We start from the raw sequence: 26203 nt of genomic DNA, 5'->3' as shown, positions 1-26203 counted from the left end.
ACACACTTGGACTGAAGCTGAGATGGACTAGGAGACAGATTTGTTAAGAATCTCTGAGTAAGGTTAAAAGGGTAAAAAACAAGAGTGATGTCATGATGGGGATCTATTACAGAACACCAAACGAGGAAGAAGAGGTGGACGAGGAAATGTTTTTAAACAATAAAGAGAAGCTAGATAATTTCATGGAGGTTAGGTTCATAAAAGGCTATTAGCCAGGGGATAAAATGGTGTCCCTGGCCTCTGTTTGTCAAAGGCTGGAGAGGGATGGCAGGAGACAAATCGCTTGATCATTGTCTTTAGTCCACCCCCTCTAGGGCACCTGGTGCTGGCCGCTGTCGGCAGATAGGCTACTGGGCTAGATGGACCTTTGGTCTGACCCAGTATGGCCATTCTTATGTTCTTATCCAAAACACAGATCTTGGGGGTGGGAGACTTCAACTAACCAGACATCTGTTGAGAAAACAACACAGCAGGGTACAGATTATCCAATGTATTGTATGGAATGGATTGTAGACAAAGTTGTATTTCAGAAGGTGGAGAAAGCTACTGGGGGAAGACTGTTCTAGACTTGATTTTAACAGAGGAACAGGCTAAGAATTTGAAAGTGGAAGGCAGCTTGGTTGAAAGCGATCACAAAATGACAGAGCTCACGATTCTAAGGAATGGTAGAAGGGAGAAGAGAAAAATAAAGTCAATGGATTTCAAGAAGGTAGATTTTAGTAAACTCAAGGAGCTGATAGGTAAGGTCCCATGGGAAGCAAGACTAAGAGAAAAAACAACTGATAGCTGGTAGTTTTTCAAAGGAACATTACTAAGGGTGCAAGAGCACACTATTCCACTGCCTAGAAAAGATGGGGAGTATGGCAAGAGGCCACCTTGGCTTAACTAGGAGCTCTTGAATGATCTAGAACTCAAAAAGGAGTCCTATAAAAAGTGGAAAGTAAGTCAAAGTACAAAGGATAAATATAAACAACAAAATGTAAGGGCAAAATTAGGAAGGCGAAGACATAAAACAAGTTCAGTCTAGCTAGAGATATAAAGGATAACCAGAAAACATTCTACAAATATATGTAGAAGCAAGAGGAAGACCAAGGACGGGGTTGGCCCATTGCTCAGTGAAGAGGGAAAAACAATAAACAGAAAACATGGAAATGACAGAGGTACTTAACTTCCTTGTGTCCGTTTTCACCAAGAAGGGTGGTAGCGCTTGGATGCCTAACATAGTGAATACCAGTGAGAATGGGGCAGCTTCAGAAGTTAAAATAGGAAAAGAACAAGTTAAAAATTACTTAGAAAGTTAGATAACTTCAAGTCACCAGGGCCGGATGAAATACTCAAGGAGCTGATTGAGGAGGTATCTCAGCCATTAGCTATCATCTTTGAAAAGTCACGTTAGTCGGGAGATATTCCAGAAGACTGGAAAAGGGCAAATCTGGTGCCCATCTATAAAAAGGGAAGTAAGGCCAACCCAGGAAACTATAGACAAATCAGCTTAACTTCTGTCAGGAAAGAGAATAGAGCTAATAATTCAGGAATCTATCTGCAAGCATCTAGAAGATAAGGTGATACATAACAGCATGGATTTGTAAAGAACAAATCCTGTCAAACCAATCTGATAGCTTTCTTTGATAGGACAAGCAGCCTTGTGGATAAGAAGGAAGAAGTAAACATGGTAAACCTAGACTTTAGTAAAGCACGTGATACAGGGTCACATAACCTCCTTATCAATAAACTAGGGAAATACTACGCAGATGGGGCTACTATAAGGTGGGTACATAACTGATTGTATAACCATTCTCAGGGAGTAGTTATCAACGGTTCAGAGTAATGCTGGAAGGGCATAACAGGTGAGGTTTTGCAGGGATCAGTTTTGGGACCGGTTCTGTTCAAGATCGTCATCAATTTAGACATTGGCATAGAGAGTACGCTTATAAAGTTTGCAGATGATCCCAAGCTGGAGGGGTTGCAAGTGTTTTGGACGACAGGGTCATCATTTTAAATGATCTGGACAAATGGGAGAAATGGCAGTAAATAGGATGCCGTTCATTAAGGACAAATGCAAAGTGCTCCACTTAGGCTACATCTAAACTACATCCCTTTTTCAGAAAAGGGATGTAAATTAGACATATCGAAATTGCTAATGAAGCGGGGATTTAAATCTCCCGCCCTTCATTAGCATAAAAATGGCTGCCGCTTTTTTTCGGCACGGAGCTTTGTCGGAGAAAAGCAGCAGTCTAGATGCTGATCTTTCAAAAAATAAAGCCTTTTTCGCAAGATCCTGTAAATCTCATTTCATGAAATACTGCAGAAAGGGATCTAGAGGGTTGCATTTGGAGCCATGGTAAAATTGCAGAATCCCCCCAGGACTAAGTATTGTCTACACTCTAAAAGTATTTGTGCTTCAAACTCTTGCCAATAAATTGGTACTGTCCACAGCTACTGGTTTGGGCAACACACCAAAAGCTCAAAATGCGCAGCTCCAGTGAACCGTTTACATGATTCTCACGTCTGGACACATTTGTACTGACACAGAAGCTGCTGCATGGCGGTGGAGGAGGGGTGGCATAAGGCAGCCTTGTTGGCATGGATACAAGAGACCACGCCAGGGCCTGCCAGACTGGAGACAAACCAGAAGGGGAAAGAATTTTTGAAGAGTTGGTTACATGCAAGGGACGCCCACCCATCCCCCTACGGATCAAGGCCACATTCGGAGCCGTAAGCAGGCACGGCTCCAGTGACCTCATTGCTTAACTCTTCTGAGGTCCCCCAGGAAAGTCCATTCTGTTTACACAGGGAAACGGACGAGCATAACTCCAGGAGAAAACCTATTTCACTGAAGCCATTACACTGGAAAACAGCCCCATACTCTGGAAGCAGGAATTATTCAGGAATAAGTAAGTGCCCCTCTAACTCCTGGGACAGAAAGTGGGGGGGCTAGGAAGGGTCACATGCTCCCCCCAGTGCCATAGAGGGAAGGGGCAAGGGGCTCTTTCAGCCATGCTACTCTCCCACGCAGCCTCTGGTCATGCTGGTGAGCACAGTGGGACAGACATCGGACAGGGACAGCGTGTGGGCCCAGGCTAGAGGTGGCACCGGGGGTGGGGCTGGTGCCACCTCGTGTCCCTCTCCACTAGTAGCCTAGGCTTACTCCCGATTCCAACTTCCAAAGGATGGGGGAATTACAATGACACAGGAATAATTATTCTGCTCTGGCTATGCTGGCCAGTTTCCCCACGTAGACATGCCCGAACAGAGACACCTGTGCAGCTGGGAATAGCAGCCGCAGCGCTTTGGAATAGGTGGCCTGCGTGAGGGGCTACGCACAGAGTAACCGACAGGGGAGAAAGACAATTGTGGGTTGTATTGTCGTAAAGAAAGGAACATTTTAAATTGGAGGGCTCACGTCGGAGCGGCCACGGGCCGAACCACTTTGAGTCTCTGCTGTGTTCACTGCTCAGGAGAGGGACGCACACACTGGAGAGACTTGCTGGGTTCATTCATCCTTGCAACATGCTGATACAATTGTTTCAAGATTTACCAAGGAAAATAGGAACGGCCAGACTGGGTCAGACCAAAGGTCCATCCAGCCCGGTGCCCTGTCTGCCCACAGTGGCCAATGCCAGGTGCCCCAAAGGGAGTGAATCGAACAGGTAACGATCAAGCGATCCCTCTCCTGCCATCCATCTCCACCCTCTGACAAACAGGCTGGGGGCACCATTCCTCACCCAGCCTGGCTAATAGCCATTAACGGACTTAACCTCCATGAATTTATCTAGTTCTCTTTTAAACCCTGTTATAGTCCCTAGTCCTATTTCCCTGGCTTCTCTCACTGCAGAGCCACATGTACCAAAAAGGAAGGGGGCACCCAGGATATAGAAAGCAGCTAGGAAACCATGTTTCACTACCACCCTACTTACGGTTCAGAAGAACCCAAAAAGTTGAACAGGACAGGATCATCTCAGAGGGCTGACTTCCATTAACATTGAGATTTACTTCCTGTAAATAAGAGTTTCCCCTCTACAAGCCAGATTCTTCCACCCTGAGGGTACCTCTACACTGCCACACTATTTTAAAATAACTAGCGCTATTCCAAAATAACTTAACTCCTACTGCGTAGATCCAGACCATTTCGAAATCGTGTCAAAATCCTGTCAAGCTGGAGGACGTCTTACTCCGACTCCTGTACCCCTCATTGTACGAGGAGGCAGGGAAGTCGGAGGAAGAATGCTCTACTTCAAAATAAGTGCCGGGCAGACGCTCCCTATTTCAAAATGAACTGTCCCTGAAAGGTGGGGCTCGAGCCCTCGACTGGGACCGGAGGTGGGTACCGTATCCACTATGCCACTTGGGGAGCCCCCATCCCCCCAATTGCCCTACATTCTGGGCCCCCCTTATCCTTCATTTGTTTCAAGCTATTTTGAAATAAGATACGCAATTGTATCTCAATTTTCATAGCTTATTTTGAGTTAAGCCCTGCTGTGTCCACGCACCCTTACAGTTGATTAGTGCCTTATTCCACAATGAAGCCTATTGGTTTCAATTGCAGAGCGAGTTTTAAGCTTGGGTGAAGATGGCACAATATGGCTGTTAGCACTGAGTTCCCCTGTCTCAGACATCTGTGGAGAAGAGATGCATTTTATCTACCCAGTGTTTCCTCGGTAGATCTCAAAACGCTTCATAAAAAAAGACAGGCAAGAATCCTCATCCCCATTTTAAAAGAGTAGTGAGCAGCATCGCTTATTTTGTAGTGAACAAACGGGATGGGTGAACATTCAGTCAGCAAAATAACTTCAACTGAATGACATGTTTATTATAAAGTTCAGACAGAAACCCTGAGTTACCAGCCATAGAACAAAAATTAAATACTTTTTTTTTTTTTGCTCAGCATCATGGATTCCTGGATGGTTCAAAGTAAAACAAAAATAAAAAAGTGAGAAACCAAAGCCAACCCAAAAGACTTAACTTCACAACAGAGAATATTTTCCCTACCAGCATCTGTTCATCTGAAAGAGTCCTGAACAAAGGAGGAAAAAGGAGGAATGGTACAGATCCTGCAGGTATCTGGGACAGTTTAACACCCAAGCGGGTGCTTAAAATGGCGTATGCACTCTTACAGCAGCCATGTGGCTTGTGGGGGAAAACCAAAACCTACCGGATGACATTTAAAAATAGGTTTTACAAGCTGAACACAAACAAGGGGTGAAGAAAGTTATATGAACAGCTTCTCTGCTAGGGGTTTTGGACAGAACAGCTGTTAGTTTGACACTTGCGGAAGGTACAAAAACTATTTTTTAAGGTTGAGGGGAGAAGACTTCCAGCTGCACCAGCCCTGAACCCCAAATCAGAGGTGAAAGGTGATGTGTCTAGGACCAATATCTGGCCCTTCACAGGACAAGTCAAATCAGATCTGCTCTTTAGTGACATCATTACACGCATTATACATTCTAGTTCTCATATACACAAATGGATCCCTTTAAAAATGGTATCGATTTACACTTTTTAAAAAAGGTTTTACAGTGAACGGCTGCCCGGCCAGGCAAGTCTGCCGGGAGAAGAGCTAGTCTTTCGGAAGCAGAAAGGCACTTGGCCTTGATGTGCTTCGAGGAAGCGTCTGCAAACGGGTTTCTTTGCTGGAGTGGTTTTCCTGCCTCCCGTCTCAGCAGCTTGTGCAATGTCAGGAGGGCCATGGGCTGCCCACGTTCCCCCTACAGGGAGGTGGAGGGGAGCTTCTTCACCCGTCTCTGGGCGAGAATGGAGGTCTCAATGGGCTTGAGCTGGGGGCTTGGCTTGGAGCTGTTGATCGCGGAGTACGTTGCCGCCATGGCTCCCTAGGAGAAAAGGAGGAGAAAGGCCATTTCAGTGTCATGGGACAGCAGCCCCAACCCTATGGCAAAGCTCTTTATACCCCACTGAAAATTACTCCTGGCGGGCTGGCCAGCAGGCAAGAGACTGGGGCTTTTTAGAAGGGAGAGATCAGAAGTCGCTCTCTGTGCCTGCAGGAGCTCGTTTCTGCCTTGTACTTAATAACCACTGCAACTTCCCTCGGATCATCCCCTTGCCCTGGCATCAGGTCCCGACTACCTTACTTCCCACAGGAACGGTCACACCAAAGGCCCATCTCGCCCAGTGACCTGTCTTCCGACAGTGGCCAATGCCAGGTGCCCCAGAGGGAGTAAACAGAACAGGGAATCATCAAGCAATGCATCCCCTGTCCCCCATTCCCAGCTTCTGACAGAGGCTAGGGACATCATCCCTGCCTATCCTGACTAATAGCCATTGATGGACCTAACCTCCATGAATTTGTCTAGTTCTTTTTTGAACTTTTTTAAAGTCCTGGTCTTCACAACATCCTCTGGCAAGGAGTTCCACAGGTTGACTGTGCGCTGTGTGAAGAAAAACTTGCTTTTGTTTGTTGTAAATCTGCTACCTGTTAATTTCATGTGGTGACCCCTAGTTCTTGTGTTATGGGAACCAGTAAATAACTTTTCCTTATTCTCTACATGCTGCCCAGAGGGGGTGATGGAGCAAGAGGGCACTGCGGAATGCCAGGCCCCGCCCCGCAATACGTACCTTTACAAGCTGCACATCCTGGTGTCTCAGCTGGCTCTGGGGTAAGGAGTCCTTGTGCGTTATCCAGGGATGCTGCAGGACTTGCTTGGCTGTCAGGCGCTGGTGAGGATCAACATGGAGCATCTTTGATACTAGATCCTGGAGCAAGCATTCACAAAGTCAGACTCCCGAAAGCTGGTGCAGGCCCATCTCATCCAGAGGCCAGACTTGGACATTTGTAGCAGCAATGTGGCTTACGCATCAATGGCCTTGCTTGCTATTGCACCAACACTAACTGCAAGAGCTGAAGGCACAGGGTAGAAGGGCCCGACGGAGGCACCACGGCCCCGTTTCTGGAGCAAAACGTGCATGTGGGATGGGAGCTTCTGAACCCCCATGTGGAGGAAGAGCAAGTGAAAGCAGGAGACGGGTTTATTTTAACAGGCTGCATGGGAGCTGCCCACCCGTCCTGTGCTACAGACTTCGTCCAGGCACCAGACCTTACCTTGGCTGCCTCAGAAATTGTGTCCCAGTTTCCCCCTTTGAGAGTAAACTTCCCTCCACCTATTCGAATCAGGATGTCCTCCGGGGTGTCACTGGGCCCGTTTGCAAAAGGAGTGTATCTGAAACACACAGACCATTTGCAGCTTCCTCTCCTAGCCCCGCAGAACGGAAAGCTGCGTTAAGGAAGCCACAGGGAGGCACAGCCACGAGCAACTCGTCCCCGGACAGACAGCGGGGCACTCAGCACCACCTCCCCCCCGCCCCGCTCAGAGCAGCGGGTACCTACCCTGCCAGCATCGTGTAGAGGAGAATCCCTAAACTCCAGATGTCGCACCCTTCGTCGTAGCCTTGGCGTTTTAGTACCTGCACAGAACAAGCCCAGGGAGCGAGGTCAGTCCCCCTAGGAGTTCCTGCTCGCTCAGACAAGAGCATGGCTCTGAGGCCAGACCTTTCTAGGGCAGGATTACGGCCGTGGGCCGAAGGCTGGGATTCAGGGTGGTTGCAGAGGAAACATCCCGGGCTTGCCAGGAGGACGGCTCAGGTGGTAACGGCCATGCTGCGTGTTCATTCTACCGTCCTCGGACACAGAGATGCTCACTGAATGAGGTGGCCAGTGCACTGGCCTTTCAGCCCCTTAGACAGGGGGCTTGTTTGCAAGCCAGTGACCCACACAGTCCTGAGAATGGGGGGTTGCGGCTTCTCCAGCCCCACCACCAGAGCTGGTCTGTTACGGGGCCCAGAGAAAGGGTGAGACTGCAGGAGAGAGAAGCAAATCGGGGCAAGCTCCTAGGCTAGGAAAAGGAGCTGGCAAACCACCTGGGTTTGAATTGTGCCTCCACGTCAGGAAGAGGCCCCGGACAGAGCGTTTGGGGGAGAATTTCCGCTGCGGCCCACTTCCCCACGCAGGCCGCATGGCAGAGCATGCTCGAGCGAGCCCTGCCCGACGTGACAGCAGGAGCTGATGCTGGCCGAGAACTGGACAGCCCGAGCTACAGAGGGCAAGCGTCAGGTCACGAGCCGCCTACCTCTGGGGCCACAAAGTTGGCAGTGTAGCAAGGGGTCATGAGAAGGCCGTTCTCTGCCCTCAGCTGCTTGGCAAAGCCAAAGTCACAAATGCGGATGCTCTGTGGGTTTCCAGACTCATCGACATAGAGAATGTTGCTGGGTTTCAAGTCTCTATGAACCACCTGTGAAGCACAGAACAGCAGATGCTGCAGTCACGGCCCTGACGGCGGCAGATGAAGCCAACGGCTTGGGCTTGGATTCCACACCTGGCTTCCCGCAAGATCGAAATGGATCCTCCCAGGCAGCTGGAGAAGGGGCAGGAGAGGAGCCCTGTGCCCACCTGCTTCCCGCTCGGGTGCACGCCAGCCTCCCATACTCACCCCTTGAGAATGCAGATACTCGACAGTTTTACAGATCGTGTGCAGCACAGAACTGGCCTCCCTCTCGGAGAAATACTTCTGTCTGAGGATCCTGTCCAACAGCTCCCCTCCTCTCATCAGCTCGGTCACCAGGTAAACGTGCTTCCCGTCGTCATACACCTGCCAGAGCAGACATGCAGGGGTCAGTGCCTCAAACAAACAGATCGTGTTCTCGTCCATCCATCCTCCCCGAGGCGCCGACACCCCACAGCCATAGTACACACACTTCCTGCACGGATTACGGCTGGTTCATCTCATGCAGCTCTAGCTGGTGGGGACTGTCGCAAGCTCCATAAAAACCCGAAGCAGAGCCGAGCTTTGACCGACAAGCGGAGGGACTCCGGCGGCAGCCTCTCTCACCAAGCACTGCTGGGGGAGCGGGCTTGTTTACTGCCGCTGGCTCTCTGCCGGGGACCAGGGAAGGAATGGCGCATGCTCACTGCTGAAAACCCGAAGGCACTCCAGACCCTGGGAGCTCAGCCAATCCAGAAACACGTCCAGGGAGAGCAGTCGAGTCACACGGGGCCGCTTTAGGAAGAAGCCCCTCGAAGCTAGGACTCATAGCAATTGGGGGAGTTAAAAACCCCGGTGCACACGCACCAGGTCGTTGCCAAAGCAGCCTTTGATAGCTCTACCGCAAGCTCCACCGAACGTCTCCATCTCCCCCCAGCACATGCTGAGAGCTGACCCCTCCCCAGAGCTGCCCCCCTTCTCTGGTGGGGGGGAGTCTCCGGCGTGTCCACCTTGGCAGGCAGGCCTCTGCGCCTTACACTCGGCTGCACTCACGTCTTTCAGGGTGATGATGTTGGGGTGCTGGCCGTACCGCAGGAGGATCTCGATCTCCTCCGAAGGGTCTCGCTTACTCTTCTCAATGACCTGCAGGGAAGAGAGCGCAGGGAAGGGTTACCCCGGCCAGGGAGGCGCTGTGCGAAAGGAGACACAATGAGGGGAGCGCTGTAGAATTTAGCTGGGGATGAGACTCCAAGTATTTCCACTCCCCTGGTTTTCCAGAGGGACTCATTTGACATGGCCAGGGTGACCAGGGGCCCGGCCCAGCCTTCCCTTGGGCTGAGCAGCATCGATGGAACCCTACCGCCCAGCACTGCAAGCGCAATTCCCGCAAAGCAACGTGTGGCACCAAACGTCCCTCTCCCAAAGGGAGAAAGCCGCTGCCCCACCCGCCCGCCCAGCCCTAAATCCAGCCGGGATTCTTGCCAGCCAGCGGCCTTTGGCTCGCGTCTGTTCTCAGAGGCAGCTGCTCAAGACACAGGAGCCCCACACGGGCGAGGGCACGTCGGAGAGACGGCAGACTGCAAACCTTGACGGCGTATTCCATGTTGGTGGCTTTATGAACGCAGCGTTTACACACGGAATAGGAGCCCACGCCGATCGTCTCCTTTATCATGTAGCCATCGCTAAACTGCAGGCTCTTCCCGTGCAGCTGCTACGGCGGGGTGAATGGAGAAATAGAACGGGGGGGGAGAGAGCTAGTTTAGGGAAACATCCCAGTGTCTGGGCACCAAGAAAACGGAGGCGGATCGACTGGCTGCTCCCTGCTCGGTCACCCTGCGCCCCGCCCCGGGAGGGGAGAAGAAGGGCAAATGCAGATCCCATTTCTTTAGCACCTTTCTGCCCCGGGTGCCCCCTGATGAAATGCAGCAGCCTCTAGGGTGGGGGCAGCAGCCACATGGCACAGGGCGGGGCCAGTGCCCTGGTGTCCTTGGCTAACTGGTTTATGGGAGAGAGTCACAGGAGCTTCAGCCTCCAAGCAAAGCAGAAAGGACCCTGGTCTTTACGGCTGCAATTTTCAAGCACCCATTAGGCGTCTAAATCCTATTTCCATTTCAAAGGAGGCCGAACGCCCTTTGAAAATCCTCGGCCATCTCCCCTGAAAGGCCCACGCATTGCAAGCTGCATCGGCGCAACTGACTGGTCACTGCAAGGCCAAGGGCTGAGCAGGCCCCAGCAGAATATGAACCCTCCGCCCCCCGGGAGCAAACTGCACCACTGGGCCAAACCTTCCGGGATTGCTAATCTTGTAGCACGTGCAGGGCTGAGCTCTAGCACTCTGGCCACGGGAGGGTACAGGGGGAATTCTACCGCGGCCCTCTCAGCTGGCTTGCTAGGCCCAGCTGATCAAGAGCTGCCTTTTCTCTTCGACCTTCCCCTTGTTCACCCAGCCTGGCTCAGCCATTGAACTAACCCAGACACTTATCCGGAATCCACAGGGGACTGGTCAGGGGGCTTGCAAGGGGAAACCCCTCCTTTCCCACGGGAATAACCCTTGTCCGCAGGCTAGCGCCAGGCAGTCGCTGATCAGCCCTCAAGATCCAGCGACCCGCTCCAGGCTTCTGGAACCATTGTTGCCGTTGAAGATGGGACTGGAGCAAGGGAAGGCCTTTTACCTGGACCACTGAATTGAGAGGTGCCTGGGCCGGTTTGGCCTTGCCATCCTCCATCATTCCAGCTGCCACAAAACTGAACCCTCGGAAGAGCTGATGGGCCCCCGCGCTGGGGGGAATTCCGGGAGAGTCTGGAGTAAGAGAGGGAAGAGACTGGTCCTACAGCAGCCTGTCAGCAGCGAACGAGTTTCCCCTCACTTGCTAAGAATTGTGGCCACACCACACGGTAGCCCACAACCGACTAGAACATTTACCCAAGAGAAGCCCCTGCAGATTTACTTCCACACCACCCACTGCTTGTCAAGAGCCGTGTCCCTCGGACGTCAGCGCTCCTCACGCTGCAGCGAGGACAGACTTAGTCCTGCTGGAACCGGAGTCAGCCTAACACCTCACCCCAGTGCCACAGGTCTATGTGGCTGGAGCGTCCCGTGCCGATCTCCCGCTTGCTGGGGGCGCACACAAACCTTTCGGCGTCCGAGACGTGAACTCTGTGTCAAAATAAAAGGTGTCGTCTGGTCGGCCCACAGCAGGTTTGAAAGGCGGTTTGATCTCCCGGCGATAAAGCTTCTGCAAAACAAAAAGCCAAGGAGGCTGTTCACCACGCCAGGTAGAGGTCCCATTGATGGGCGTTCCCAAGCACTCCTACGGGTGGATTTACCAGGAGGCAGGCGGAGACAACTTTACAAGAAAACAGAAACAGCTTGGCAGCTCAGCGTAGATCCATAGCTCAGTCAGAGTTAGACTCTCGATGGAAGGAACTTCCACGGAGCTGCTGAGTCACTTCTGTGGCGGGAGCTTGCTGTGTTTCTCCTCCCCAGGCATCGGTTACTCATGAGCCAAAAAACCTTTTACCTCCAGGGTGCTAAGAAGCCAGCTATCCATGAAGTGGCTGACGCCACCCGAGTCTGCTGCACTTTCTCCGCTCACTCTGGCACCAGGTGCCAGGCCTGAGAGCTACATCTAGGAACAGCCAAAGGAACTCCTGGCAGGGAGTTTTATCCCCGCCCCCCACAGCCTTTCTGAATTGCTCCTCGCAGACAACTGGAGAGGAAACCTCCACCAGAGCTTTTCGATCCCCTTTCTAGGGCATCCAGAGCCTCCATCACCATGGTAACCAAATGCCTCAAGCACCAACGGACCAGGCCTCAGAAGACCTCTACAAGGCACTGGGGTGCAGATGGGGACCGGGCACCAGGAGATCACCTGACTTGCTCAAAGTTACACAGGAAGCCTGTGGAAATTGTCCCGAGGACCAGCCTGAGTCACCAAACCAGCCTGGCCCAATCGCTGCAGCCAGCTACTGTTCTATTGCAAGTCCCGTGCCGATCTCCCGGTCTTCTCCCAAGGCTCCCAGTAGCTCGGCGGTCACCCCTCTCCTGCTAAATCCCAGCTTAGCTTCCCTGCCCTTCCACTACAAGAGCCTGTCCACGAGCGTGTTTCGATCGGGGTTCACGCCTGTCGGGTATTTGCTGTGACAAACACAAGTTTGTTCAGTTTCCCACGTCTGCTGTCCAGGTGCAACTCCCGCTCCTTGTGCGTGAACACAAGCCTGGGGAAGGACTCAGACACAGGGCATCTCTGGATGCAGGCCTCTCTATAAGCATCTGTATTATTGCAGAGCTCCCCGGCATTGGCATGCAAGTTCGAGAGCACGCAGAAGCCAAAATCGAAGCAAAGAAAGGTTAAATACTCACATTCCAGTCAATGGTTGAGTAGAAAGGGTGACGCTTTATCTCTTCTGCCCCATCTGAGCCAGAACCTGGAAGACAGACCCCACTCTGGATTGAGTGCTACGCCCAATCCGCCTGCTCACGAAATAGGCAAAGCTATAATCCACTGGGCCGTGGGGCTGGGCAGTACGGAGACCCTAGCTGTGCTAAGACATGCCAGAGAACCCACACAAACCCAAATGCATCTGGCCCACGTGGGCAATGGGAGCCAAGCTGCTGTATCAGGGCACACCGGTTTGATGCAATGCCGGCTGTCTTACCTAGCCGGTTGGCTGGGTTCCTTTTGAAAAGGGATCTCAGGAGACTCTGTGCTTCGGAGCTCAGGAACTGGGGCATGCCCAGCTTCGCTCTGGAAAGAAACAAAATGGTGCAATCGACTAGGAGTAATTCAAACAAGCCAGCAGGCATGGACCGCAGCTCCCCACAACATCCCTTGAAGCTGGAGAGAGAAAATGCTCAACAATAAGCTGACACGCACTGTGCCCTCCACAAGTCTGATTAGAGAAACATTTGCAAATTAAGGCCAAGAGCCTGTTATAACCCCCAGGGCGCAATATTCCTGACAGAGTTTTGGTGACCGTAGCATGAATAAGATCAGGGCCGAGGTGGGAAGTAATAGGCAACAAAGCCACCAATGTGGGGACTGTCCCTATCCCATCAGAGCATCTGGCCACCCTCTCCGAGAAGCAGAGCAAGTTTTGCTCTTGTAGAGCCATGAAAGAATCACCCCTCTTACTTGAGAATGAAGGTCATCGTCTCCTTGCGGTCTTTGCCCTGGAACGGCAGGGATCCAGTGAGCATTTCAAACTGGAGAGAAGAGCAAGAGAGAGAGGTAAATGAGCGAGAGTTGCTAGGGGCTGCAGATCCTAATATGCTTTAGGCAGAAAGCCCTGTACTATTGACCCTCGGTATGATTTGTGGGCATTTGCACGGTCTTTTGAAGAAAACCTTAGCACTGAAAGGGACGTAGATTGAATGACCACCAGGGGGCAGCACTAGATCCAAACAAGGAAACTATCATGCTTCTGATCTGATCTGAGAGTATCTTAACAGGAAACTTCAGCTGTCTTAGGCCAGGTCTACACTGGGGGATAAATCCGATTTAAGATACACAACTCCAGCAACGAGAATTGTGTAGCTGGAGTCGACGTACCTTAAATCGAATTTCTGTGGAAGGTTGATGGGAGAAATGCTCCCGTTAAATTTCCTTACTCCTGACTATCCCGGGGAGTACTGGAGTCGACAGGACCACCCTCAGCGGTTGATTTAGTGGGTCCTTACTAGACCTGCTAAATTGAACCCTGGGAGATTGATCTCCGGAGCATCGTACTTAGTGGTAGAGATGTTAAATTTTGATTAATCAGCTAATTGAGTAGTCGATGGAATTTCCATTGACTACTTGATTAGTCAAAGCCTCTGCCTTTTAAATGTAGGAAGAACTGCCCGACTCTTACTACACTTAAAAGGCAGAGCTACAGCAGTTGGGACCCGGACAGATCCCACGCTGAGCCTCTGCCTCCCCTGTCCCTCGCCGTTCCCCCCTCCCCCCGCACCGTGGAGACGGTGCTGGTGGCAACTGGCTCCCTCCCCACCCCCCATATACGGGCAGCAAGTGGGGGAATGCGAGGAGCCGACTCCTCTACCAGAGAAGCTTAGGCTTATCGGGTAGCCAACTATTTGTCTTTTACATCCCTTCTTCATGGTTGTCTAGACAAGGCCTTAATGAGATGAAACATGACAGTCTTAGGAGGCAGTCAGAAACAGTCTAAATTCTACATGGAGCCGCCCTGAATGCATCTGACTACTGTGAAATTCACTGCACCTCATCACTGATCAGCTTTGGGCTGCAGGTTGTACGAGTAACTTACACGGGAACTGGAAAGCCTTGGTGCGATCATTAGATCTTTCCCAGTTCAAGAGAGGTGTGTTAGAGATACAGTAGACCACACACAATCTCTCCTGTAAGGAGTCACCAGAGAATTAGGCTTCAAACCTGCTAGCTAGACAGCGTACCATTAAAACCCCATACGACCACCAGTCAGCGCTGTGGGTGTGGCCCTGGCGATTCACAACTTCTGGCGCCATGTATTCGACTGTCCCGCAGAAGGAATACGCTTTCTTCTCGTGGTCAATGGCTTCTTTACTCAAACCAAAATCTACACACGAGAAAAAACCGTGAGCGTATGCCCGCCGTCTTACACGCGCGCCAGTCTCTCAAGCAACACGTCTGCGGCAGCGCGAGATTTTGGCATCCCCTTACCTGTGAGTTTGATGTGTCCTTCTTCATCCAAGAGGATGCTGTGCCAGGGAGAGAGAAAGGCAGGTAAACACCCACGCTCCAGACGTGAACCACGCCGCTCCCTGTGAACCAGCACCTATTTCCGCTCCCCAAAAGCTTGTGAAAATCTTTAAGAACCTCAGAAACAGCCCTGTACTCCACCACTTTCAGCCCAGACGGGTTTTAAGCCCTTTCCTCGCAGTGTGGGATGCGCACAGAATGGCCCCCTTCCTCCAGCCGTTCACAGACAGGCTTGCTTTGGGCAAGGACTCCGTCATTTGCACGACCCTAGCTAGCACTGTGGGGTTTCACTTGCGGCCCGTGGACCTGTCTGTCCCCCCATGCCTCTTGCACTGGCGCCCCACGCTTCCTACTTCTTCTCCTCCCCTCCCTGGCATGCTGGGAGCGCCATGAAGCCGCTGATTTGTGCTCCGTCCCTGCCCCTCCCTGTTCCCCCGCCCGAGCCTGGACAGCCACGAACAGCTGATTCACAGCGTTTGAGCTCTGGGAGAAGGGGAGGTGAGAGGAGAGGGGACGGAGCACGAATCGGTGGATTTGTGGCACTCTGAACATACTGGGAGGGAGGGGAAAGAGCAGATAATTGCGGCGCTCTGGTGTCCCAGGGTGTGTGCCGGCTGCAGGTTGCCTACCACTGGTCACGTGGCCCATTCACTAGCCTTAGAGCCCCAGCCCCAGATCAGGAAGCCACAGAACAAAGACATCCCCTGCCCCAAAAAGGTTACAATGTGAGCAGAAGACAAGAGCCAGGAGATGGACTGACAGGACTACAAGGAAGCCATGTGCCAGCCTCATGACAGGCAGCTGCCTCCGCACACCCTGTAGCCCAACTGCTTTGTGTAGGCACCACGGCCGGGCGAGCTGAAGTTCTCCTATTCTCCCTTGATGGAACTACAGCAGGGTGCGTGCCCCAGCCTTTCCCCAGGCTCTTTGGAGGCCCCTCCCACGTGCCAAGCGGAGCAGCATGTCAGTCAGCTGGAGGAGAGAATCCGTGTCCATGGGTCAGCAGGAACCAGGTTGGTTGTTGGCAAATACCTGCCCTAACATTCCCTACTCTCCTGAATCCATCTTGGTCCCCCCTTCCCCAGGTCTGTGTCATCCGACTGGACGTACACGTTCCTGAGCCCGAGCCCCAGGTGCCGTGTGAATCTGGTCCCCGACCTCTCCTGTGCGAGGATTGTTCAGTTGCACTAGTGACATGCACCTCTGCACAGGCCCTGCCCCCCCCAAGCACGGTTCACTGCTCACGACGGAGCCCACCATGGCCTGACTCAGCTGGGAACCGGAGACCAGCAGGAGGTGCTCTCTTTGCCCCGGAGAGGGCAAGTGAGCTGCTAAGTTCCCAGCCTGATGACCTAGAATGAAGGAGAAAGCTGGAACCGGATTCTCCTGCTCTTTTGGCTCATGAGATTCAGGCTCTGGCTACCCATTGGTCCAGCCTACGGCATTTCCCAGCTCCCAGAATGCGGCACCGGCACACAGACTCCAGGCTTGACACGGAGCGGCAGGAGAGCTAGCCCGGAGGCATGCGCGTACTTCTCTGGTTTGAGGTCTCGGTATATGATTCCCAGGCTGTGCAAGTGATCAAGCCCCAGAGCCAGCTCCGCCAGATAGAACTTCACATCCTCCTCTGTGAACATCACCTGAGGGACAGAGACAGGCACCTGGGTGAGAAGAAATCAGCCCCCCAAGAACATACCATGAAGTTGCTCCCCCATCTCCAACGTCGCCAGCCACTTGCTCCCTCTCACCTCTTCAGACCAGACCGTCCTGCACCCGGAGACTAAGCAGCACAATTAGAGGTTGCTAAGCAGTGAGCTGATGTTAATTTAGGATCTTCATTTACATCAGCTATTGTTCTCCAATTATCTTTACCTGTCACTTCAGTTTGCAGATCAGCTTCCCCTCCCGAGCCTGCCGCCTCCAGAGAAGCGATTCAGTTCGGTTAAGAAGCTGCATTGCCACAGCGCAGAAAAGGGAGCTCCAGGTTCCCCTCTCTGCTGCTCTGCCCCCCCAAGCTGGCTCGCCCCCGCGGGGCTGGGGAACAATGCTCCAAACGCCAGCCGCCCTCTCCCATGGGTAGCGCTGAACCAGCCCCATCCAGGGCAGTCAGACCTGGAAACCGCACCGGCCATGCTCCAAGGCACGCTCACCTCTTTGGAAAGCCGAGTGAAGAGGTCTCCCCCTCTCAGGAAATCCAAGATGAGATAGAGCTTGCCCTCTGTCTGGAAAGCTGAAACACAGGCCAGTGCAGGACTCAGCCCCCTTGCCCAGCCCGACTGCTCAGCAGAGCCAGACCCCACCCAAGCCGGGCGGCCGTAGAGCTCCAGAGGCCCCACCCTCCCACCCGGCTCAATACAGTGCTTGGGCGTCCAAAGGAGATCGCCTGCAAAGACAGCACTGGGATGGGAGATCGCCAAGAACACGGAGGCATTGCTGACCGCGTAGGTGGCTCTCTCCCTTGCAGGGATGGATGCTGAAGCCAGGCAGGCTGTGGGGAGGCAGCGACTAACTGGAAGTGCTGTTTTTGCAGAGAAAAAGAAGAGGTGCCAACCACTGACGTGCATCCATTTCCCACGATCCCTCTCCTCGGAGTGTTACCCCTGGGGACACATTCTAGCCCCAGCAGCTATTCTGCCTGCTTAAATCCCCCCTGCTGCGTGGGAAGAACAGCACCAGCTGCCTCTGGAGTCTGCTCAATGCAGCACTCAGCTCCCTAGCACGGGGAATTCAGGAGGAAGGGCGGGGAACAGAAGGGAGCAGTGACAGACCCAAGGGCCTGCAGGGAAAGGAACAACTAAGCTTTAAATAAGAATACAGATTCCAGCCTTGTCTACACTGGCATGTTCAGTCGAGAAAACCGGCCTTTGAGCGACAAAAGCCTTTGAGTGGCCACGCTACAGCGCGACAAAGGTCCCAATAGGCGGCTGCTTTTCATGACAGAAAACTTCCACCTCCGCGAGATGCTTTTGTCTCCCCCACCCCCATCGTCGACAAGGAGCACAGACTGCAGTTTGTTTTATCAAGAGAAGTGGCTTCTGCCAGTATCCCACAATGCCTGCCCTGGTGGCTCTGTTCAGTGTTGTGTGATCTCTGCTGCCCTGCGTCCTGCTCTTTTCAAAGCTCCGGGACATATCTGACAGCTGAGTGAGCTGCTTCCTTTGGGGAACAAAGAGCAATCATTGGACAGTGGCAGGCTGCTGCTGCAGGGGGAGGGCTGGAGAGATGGCTCTGCTGCTTGGACATTCCTCAGCAGGGAGAACTCCCAGAGCTACTCTTGATGCTGCTCCCAGCTGAGGAGGTGGTCAGAGAACTCGGAATCCCATGTAGCACAAGGATCAGCTCTGCTTTCCCACAGCACTGCGGCATGCTTACCCACAATGCTTTGCTCTATCTGTCGACAGGTTGCTAGGCATGTGGCCATGAAATGTTGACAATGGGAGGCAGAAAAACTGGTTTGACCGGTGTTCACTTTGGCCGATTTTTGCACGTTGACAGCAGTTTGGTCACCAAACCTTCCCCGTGTCGACATAGCCTCAGTTACGTCTGTTACCCCTGTTCTTCTGTGCTTAGAAGAACTGGCACAGAACACACAGCCCAAGGGTTTAACCCTGCTACTTTTCTCCTGGGTTATCTTATTTTCCTGTTTGCTAGCCAGGCAGGGCATAGGACTGAGATCCTATCGGAGGAAAAGTTCATTTTTTAAAGAAGACTGCTTAGAAAACCCACAAGGTAATCTAGGAAGTAAGAGGAACAGGGGCTGCTTGGCAGATAAAGGCTCCTCCCATATTGTGCTCTGCTACTGGCATAACCTTTCCAGACCGTGAGAAAAATGCTGTGAACGCATTCAACAAAAATCACTTGCTGGGCCCCTAGGGAAGGTCGGTCCCTGATGAGCAGGCAACACACTGCCCAGCAGTAGTGCATAGTGGGTAATGCTACATGAGAATGGCCAGGCTGGGTCAGACCAAAGGCCCATCTAGCCCGGCGTCCTGTCTGCCCACAGTGGCCAGTGCCAGGTGCCCCAGAGGGAGGGAACGCAACAGAATCCTCCCGTGATCCCCCCTGTCGCCCATTCCCGGCTTCTGGCAAAGAGAAGCTACGGGCACCATCCCTACCCAGCCTGGCTAACAGCCACTGATGGACCCAACCTCCCCGAATTGATCCAGCTCTTTTTTGGACCCTGGGAACATCCTGGTCTTCCCCACATCCACAGTTAGGAACGAACCAGGGCTCTGCCACTTCTGGGGCCGCGGCGCGCGCGGGACTCACCATAGTGCAGTTTCACCACAAAGGGATGGTTCACATCAGCCAAGATGTCCCGCTCCATTTTGGTCCGTACCCGGTCGCGCACTGTGGAGAGACGCCCAGCTCAGACCGGCGCCATGCCCCCGATCCCAGCCGCAGGGCTCTGCCAGCGGCCTCATGGCTTCACCGCTCTCGCCAAACTGTGCCTGAGCTACACGCGTCCCCACCCCCAGCTCCGGGGGGACGGTCCTTGGAGCAGCGCAGGTTTGCTCTCCCCCAGCCAGCCGTGGGGAGAGCACCGTGCCTGCCCAGCATGACCTCTCTTTCTATTTTGGGGACGCAGAAGTGGCCACCCAGGGGAAGCCCTACTCACCTTTCAAGGTTGCTTTCTTTAGGACCTTCATGGCATAGAGGTGGCCGTTGTCGGGGGGGGTGACTTTCCTTACTAAAAAGACCTGCCGACGAGAGGAGAGATCAGCAAGTTCAACACTTGGAGCGCTGCAGGTTTCCAGAGGGCCCGGGTAGGGTATCCCGACACCTTTGCCCTTCCTGCTCCCTGTCTCCAAAGCCAGCTTGTCACCCGCACTCTCCTGCCCCTGCTGTCACCGCCCCTTTCCTCCCGCAGCTGTCAGCATGCTATCTAGCAAGGAAACAAGGCCAAGGGATGGGCCACCGCCTGGGGGCCGGGTCAGATGGTATCATCCAAGCAGGCACATTAGTGCCGCCGGGTACTGGCAGGCTTCCTGCTGACATGTGGACCGACACCCAGGAGCATCCCCCTCCTTTCGCCACTGGACACGTCTGCGGGACAATGGGGCCGCAGTCCGGGGAGCGGCCGCGTCTCGACAGCATGAGCAATGGAGCTCAGAATCCTAGTCAGAGCCTCGGCGGTGCAGGGAGACGGGCAGGCCACTGAACATTGCAGCATGGCCAGTCTCACGGCGGCATGGAGCAGGCGGGCTTTAGCGAGGGGTTATTCGTGGGTTGAAGGAGAAGAGAGTTTAGTGCCACTTCTTCCCTCCCCTCCATGAAGGGTTAAAAAAGACCGTGTATGTAAGTGAGAGGAGGCCTCTGCCAGGTACCTGGACACAGTAATCAGAGGGGCGGGTGAGGCAAGTAACAGAGAATCCCTAATTCTCCCTCTCTGGCCCCGTGGTGAGAGCCAACTGGAGGGCAGCCGGATGCTGTGTGCCAGGAGGAAGGCCTGGTTTAAACAAAGATCTCTCCTTCCACCCTCTTCACTGCCAGCGCCCCGCAGGCACCAGGACAGCAAGCACAGACCTCATGGAGCAGACTGCTCCCGCAGCAGCACCCTCTCTCGGAAGAAACCCAGTCCAGCTGGTATTCCAGCCAGGAGAATGGGCACCATGAAGCCCGGGGGAACCTTTCTCCCTGCCCCCCAAGTAAAAAAGATGCTGCAAGAAGCCAACTCACTTTGCCAAAGGAGCCTTGGCCCAGAACTTTGAGAAGTTCAAACTGCGAAGGGTCACCTTTCTCGGAGCCCTCCTTCACATGGTGCGTGATGTTAAATTCCTTCACAATCCCTTCTCCCTGAAAGAGAAACCACAGGCGTGAGGAAGACCAGGGCAGAGGAAAAGCCTCATCTGTTTAAGGACAACTACGAGCTCTTGGGAACCAGACCCGCTCCTACAACACAAGCATGTCCCCCAAGGCCAGATCACCAGGTGGACTTCAGCAAATAGCCTAGGACCTTACAAACACTTCCCTCTCTTCTCAGTGCCACCCTCCATCTGACACCTCCCCTTTGCTTTGGCCACAGAACAGAGTTCAGTGTCTTTGACCTGCACGTCACAAGAGTTTTGAAAGCAGTAGTGAGTGGCAATAATGTTTGTACTACTAAAAATCCCATCCCACCAACACCCGGCATTGTTGTCATACAACAAGGACGCGGCTGGCGAGTCAGACACACAGAACCCATCTGCTCAGCAATCTGAGTAGCTCTGTCACCGGAGTCTTCATGCATCTTCAGCACATAAGGAGGCTTTTTCACAGCCTCAGCTCTCCTGGGAGACAGAGAAGCCAACGTGACACATGGTTTCTTTAAACACTTTTTTACTGAGCCAAAGAGCAGACTTGAGTGGAGAATAATGAAAGATGGAGGAAAGGTAAGTCACCCCCTTCCAGCTACATTTTTCAGAAGACTGGAACACAGGGCAATAAAAAACATGGAAAAGGTAACATTTAACATGTCCCTCCCTATCTTGCAAACAAAATGCCCTGGGGAACTCCCTGCCACAAGACAGTGAGGCCAAGAGTTTAGCCCCGTTACAAAAAACCAAACACACTAGACATTTCTATGAATCAGAACATCTCCGAAGATCAAGAGGGGACTGAGTGGTCATGCTTCAAAGCAGGCAGCCATTGGCTACCTCAGGGACAGGAAGCAGTTTTCCTTTTAGTCCAATTACTTCATACTTGCCATTTTTAAAAATTAAATGAAGCACCCAATGCTAGACTCAGGCAAACTGACCCAAACCATCTTTTTGGGGTTAAAAAATAGGCAGAATTTGCAAGACCAAAATATTTCATGTGTCTTGGTTCATCAGAATTGTTTAAGTCAAAGAAGCCTTTAAAGAGCCAGCCCTCCAAAACAGGTTCTTTAAACCTATTGGACACTGTCTAAACCAAAATAAATAAATAAATAAATAAATAAATCCAATTTGATTTTGAAAATTATTGGTTCAAATGGCCCCTGGCTCCCCATTTTTAAAAACTTGGTTTTGGGTTTTTCAGAATTGCCAGTGAACCAGAAAATCTTCAACCTGCACAGCTGCCCTGGAATTCGCCAGCACCTGGACACACAACGTGCAGCTCTCTGGCATGGGAATGACGGTCCGGGACACGCTGAAGACCCAGTCTCCCGCGCAGTCAGAGACACTGGGTGTAAAATGGTCCTGATGTCCTAATACTGTTTAACTGATGTCCAGACATGGAGCACGTCAGGCTTAGAAACAGCAATTCTACCCTCTGTAAAACCCCAGCTTCGCGCAGGTCGGCCCCCACCGCTGTTAAAGGGAACAGTATTTAAATCAAGTTTAAACATAACCAGAGAGGATGGAGCTGCGGTGGGGCTGGGCTGCTGGCACGCTGGCCTCCCCCCTCAGAAAAGAAGATACACTTGAGGATGTGGTTACCTACCTGTAGGAGTGCAGCCTTTCCTTCTGGCGGATGAGCTTTGTTTGCTCTAGACCAGGAAGTGCCTTTGTTTGCATATTGTTTGGCAGCTTCTCACAGACTGAGCAGACACTGAATTCTGCACAGCCTGAAGCCTTTATCCACACAGCTGGTCCAGATCCCCCCCTTTCCCCTGCCTGCCCCATCCCTGAGACAGTAAAGCTCTCGTCTCCATCACTCAGGCCCCAGCTTCTACGCAGAGACTGTCCATAAGACGGTCACCAGGGCTTGTGCTTTGGGCACTGCCGGCAGCTGTCCACTAGGAGCCGAATCGCCAGCTCCTTCGCCACTGGGCAGGGCTCCCCGGAAGCTGGGCGCTCATGCAGCCACTCAGGAAAGATGCCAATGCTGCCCACAGCTCGGTTTTGTTGCTACTGGTGATGCACATGGGCACGTGCCTCAGTGCACATTACAAAATTTATTCCACATGGGACAGATTTCTGTCAGCCCAGTTTGGACTGAGCTGAGGTCTCTCCCAGTTATTAAAGCCGTGATGCCTAATCCCTCTGAGAAAGGATCAAGGTAGTTGAGGACCGGCCCTGGAGAAAGCCTGCAGTCTAGCTTCCGCATTAGGACTGAACACGCTATTCAGACAAGTTTAGTTTGTCAGGCTGGAGACAGCCTCCCTTCCAGCGCACTGCTGCTGTGGCCAGCACCACTCTTCTGGACCTCAGCCGTGCTATTTGCTGCTCGTAGTCATGGTGGGCGACACTGTTCCCGCTGACACAGAAGAATGAAGAAATGGCCAGAATTCTAGACAGCTTAATGGCCCAGAAAAACTATTTCACTAGGACGGTGGTGAAGCCCTGGGCTGGGTTCCCTAGGGAAGTAGTGGAGTCTCCATCCCTAGAGGTGTTTAAGTCCCGGCTTGACAAAGCCCTGGCCGGGATGATTTAGTTGGGATTGGTCCTGCCTAGAGCAGGGGGCTGGACTTGATGACCTTCTGAGGTCTCTTCCAGTTCTAGGATTCTATCATTCTAACACCAAGGCAGTAGTACTAAAGTTCAGCTCAACTGCCGACTAGAGAAACAAAAACGGGGGGAGGGGAAAGGGGGGGCATGAAAACACTAAGGAGAAAAAATATTGAGAGATTGGGTTAGGTTAAGTTTACTATCAAGTGACAGTCTGCCTAGTAGATCCATTTTAACGGAACATTTCCTTTAAGGACAGGCATTTATGCTTCTATTTTTTCCATGACGACCAAGGGACACGCTAGGGTAGGAAGAGTTCCATGTACACCCGATAGCTGCAGTTCTTCGAATGGAGGCACCAGATAATTTTGTGAACAATTTTAACTTCACTATATTGAGCCAACAATAAGCCCCAATTTGTTTAGTTTCCAGCAGGGTTTTCACCGCTATAGGTGCGTTCTCAAGGCTATCAAGCCTGGCAGCTAACATGGCTCAGCGAATATATCAACTAGGGAAAAAACTGCCATTTGCAAGATGACCTGAACTGGTACCATTTTGAGTTTAAAGCTTTAAACATCAGCTAACAGCTCCCGTGTAAGAAAGGGTGTTTTTTAACTTCGCTGGTTTAGTCCATTAACCTACAAAACTGTGACAAGAAAGGCTAAGCAGGACTGTGTGTGAATTAGACCAGATTTCATTAACTTGTTCAGCTGCAAACCAGACAAGCAATGGGAACAACAAACAGGCCACAGCACGGGAGTAGCAACAATGAGAATTCATGCATTGCCGCCACGCTGATAGTCGCATCAACCGGCTTTACACCCGCGAAGGAACTTTCCTTCCCCGACGCAACGAAGCCAACGTTACCCGGCAGGAAAGAGGGAAGACCCCAAAGGCTGCACCTACAGGTTGCAGCGACTGTTAACCCAACAACAGTCCAGCAGATCCGAGCAGGGACAGACACAAGCGGCGCGAGCGAGTTGCAGAACTAACCGAGCTGGCGAGCTGGCCAGGGGAAGGCAGCTGCAGGTTGCAGGGTTTTGCTCGGTGTTTCCTGTGCAGCCACAGTGTGAGAAAGGCACAGATGCGAGGCAGCTTGGGGTCCCTGTCCATCGTCCATCCCGTTGAGCATGGCACCTCCCCCGTTACCAGGGCCGCCCGGGGTGTGCGGCAGGCCGCTGGAACACACGCTGCTTCATGGAGGGCTGGAGAGAGGCTTCAGACGGTAGAGCCCTGGGACAGAGGATCTGCAGGTGGTTAAAGCCCCACTTGCAGATGCGCAGTGAAGGCAGCCGCCTCTCACACTCCCAGCTACGCAGGCTCACACTCCCACGCCCCAGCACAAACCCTTGTGGTTGTTTTTCACACCTCACGGCTCCCTGCTCAGATTTGACTCCTCTCTGCTCCGAGAAGGCTGCCTCTCTGCTAGCGCGGCAGGGTCGGAGTCTGGGTGGCAAGTTAACCTCCTGCAGTGTTACTGAGAACTCCCACGAATGGGGAATATGCTGGGGAGTCATTTACCAGAGCTAAGAGCCCCACAGTAAGAAGAGCCTGTACAGTGGGCCTAGGAGATCTGCAAGTGCCTCTTCTCCCCTCGGTGCCAAGAGAAGAGGGTTTGGGTCACATCAACCCTGGGAATTACTCCCCTTGCATAACCACACCGAAGTCAGTGGAAGGAGGGGGGGAGGGTATGGCTCTCCCTGGCCTCAGAGGACAGCACAAGAAGCAAGAGGCTTAGATTGCAGCCAGGGAGGTTTAGGTTGGACATTAGAAAAAACTTCCTGCCTGTCAGGGGGGTTAATCACTGGAATGAGTTGCCGGGGGGGTTGTGGAATCGCCATCTCTGGAGATATGCAAGAGCAGGTTAGACTGACACCTGGCAGGGATGGTCTAGACGGTGCTTGGTCCTGCCGTGACCATGGGGAATGGGACTCGATGGCCTCTTGAGGTTCCTTCCAGTTCTGTGATTCTAGGATTAGTTTGGTCCTGATGTCAGCGCAGGTAGGACTCTTGCGCAGCGAAGAGAAGGGTGTCTTCTGCCAGAGGGGAGGTAGCTTTCCCGATTCGCTTCCTAGAATCTTATCCAGGATATTCGTAAGGCATCTGTGAAGGTAACCAACTAGCCCCGGTTCTGCAGAGCCACGGCTCAAGGAGCTGCAAGCAGGACAGAGCAAAGGCCTGTGGTGGACAGAGATATCCCCCCCCCCCCGAGTCCCTTCACTGTCCAAATTCGCCTACAGGATGGGAATGATTTTTCTTATTTAACACACACCAGCCTAGTGGACATTTGCTCTCCAGGTGAGCATGGAATGATTCCCGCTAGGTACCGGTCTCTGGTCCAAGCTAACTTTTTTCCACTTTAGGAGTAGTCTAGTTTGCAGTGAGACACAAGCCTGTCTCCATTTGCTTCTGGAAATACCCCAATGCATGGGGGGGTGGGGTGTTTGGAGCTGGGATCTTAGTCTGGGCCTGTGACTACTGCTGACCTTTCTCCTCCGCACCACGCCCACACCACCCACTGTGGTAACGGAGAACGAAAGCAGGAAATGAGTGTTATTTCTGTTGTGCTAGCACCAGCCAGGGATGAGGGCGCCCAGCGCTTCACGCTGTACGAGTGAGTCAGACCAAGCTGGGCTCCCAAAGACAGAACGGGGGGAGGAGTCGGGGGAGAAGGAGGGACGACAGCAGGCTCAGTGGAGAAGGTTGTGAGCAAGGGGCATAGCAAATCCTTGCTACCAGCCAGACACTGTCTGCTGGCCCTGGGAAGAGTAGAGTCCAGCTGCCTGATTCTGATTTACCCCAGAGAGAGCAGCAATCAGGCAGGGGTGTCTGGTGGGTGGGCGAGGGCGGGGGAGGCACTGGCTTCCCAAACCGCCAGCCTGGCCCAGACTCCGCCCCCAGAACACCTGCTGTAGGCACTGCTGTTCCGTAGCACCTGCCCTCT

At 52.7% G+C, this 26203-nt stretch overlaps 1 protein-coding gene across 5 annotated transcripts in view; it reads right to left on the bottom strand.

The window, feature by feature from the left end:
* Window positions 1-4789: 4789 nt before the first annotated feature.
* The window catches only part of RPS6KA1 (ribosomal protein S6 kinase A1), a 66346-nt gene continuing 44932 nt past the window's right edge, over window positions 4790-26203 (bottom strand). For 3 of the 5 annotated variants that reach the window (XM_075908912.1, XM_075908916.1, XM_075908914.1), the window contains 20 exons: window positions 20588-20704; window positions 19527-19608; window positions 19178-19258; window positions 17059-17138; window positions 16442-16548; window positions 14870-14907; window positions 14623-14765; window positions 13346-13416; window positions 12870-12958; window positions 12574-12638; window positions 11344-11446; window positions 10883-11010; window positions 9796-9921; window positions 9264-9353; window positions 8439-8597; window positions 8079-8240; window positions 7340-7416; window positions 7055-7172; window positions 6571-6708; window positions 4790-5828 (listed from right to left, as the gene is read on the bottom strand). In XM_075908912.1, coding sequence (XP_075765027.1) covers window positions 5706-5828; window positions 6571-6708; window positions 7055-7172; window positions 7340-7416; window positions 8079-8240; window positions 8439-8597; window positions 9264-9353; window positions 9796-9921; window positions 10883-11010; window positions 11344-11446; window positions 12574-12638; window positions 12870-12958; window positions 13346-13416; window positions 14623-14765; window positions 14870-14907; window positions 16442-16548; window positions 17059-17138; window positions 19178-19258; window positions 19527-19608; window positions 20588-20704 — 2097 coding nt within the window. In that variant the 3' untranslated portion in view covers window positions 4790-5705. Of the gene's footprint in view, window positions 5829-6570; window positions 6709-7054; window positions 7173-7339; window positions 7417-8078; window positions 8241-8438; window positions 8598-9263; window positions 9354-9795; window positions 9922-10882; window positions 11011-11343; window positions 11447-12573; window positions 12639-12869; window positions 12959-13345; window positions 13417-14622; window positions 14766-14869; window positions 14908-16441; window positions 16549-17058; window positions 17139-19177; window positions 19259-19526; window positions 19609-20587; window positions 20705-24252; window positions 25413-26203 lie in introns of those variants that run through there. The other 2 variants (XM_075908915.1, XM_075908913.1) reach the window with 2 other exon arrangements.

This window comes from Pelodiscus sinensis, chromosome 25 (genome assembly GCF_049634645.1).
Source record: "Pelodiscus sinensis isolate JC-2024 chromosome 25, ASM4963464v1, whole genome shotgun sequence".
Taxonomy (NCBI): Eukaryota; Metazoa; Chordata; order Testudines; family Trionychidae; genus Pelodiscus; species Pelodiscus sinensis.
This window is presented reverse-complemented; position numbering and strand designations above follow the sequence as displayed.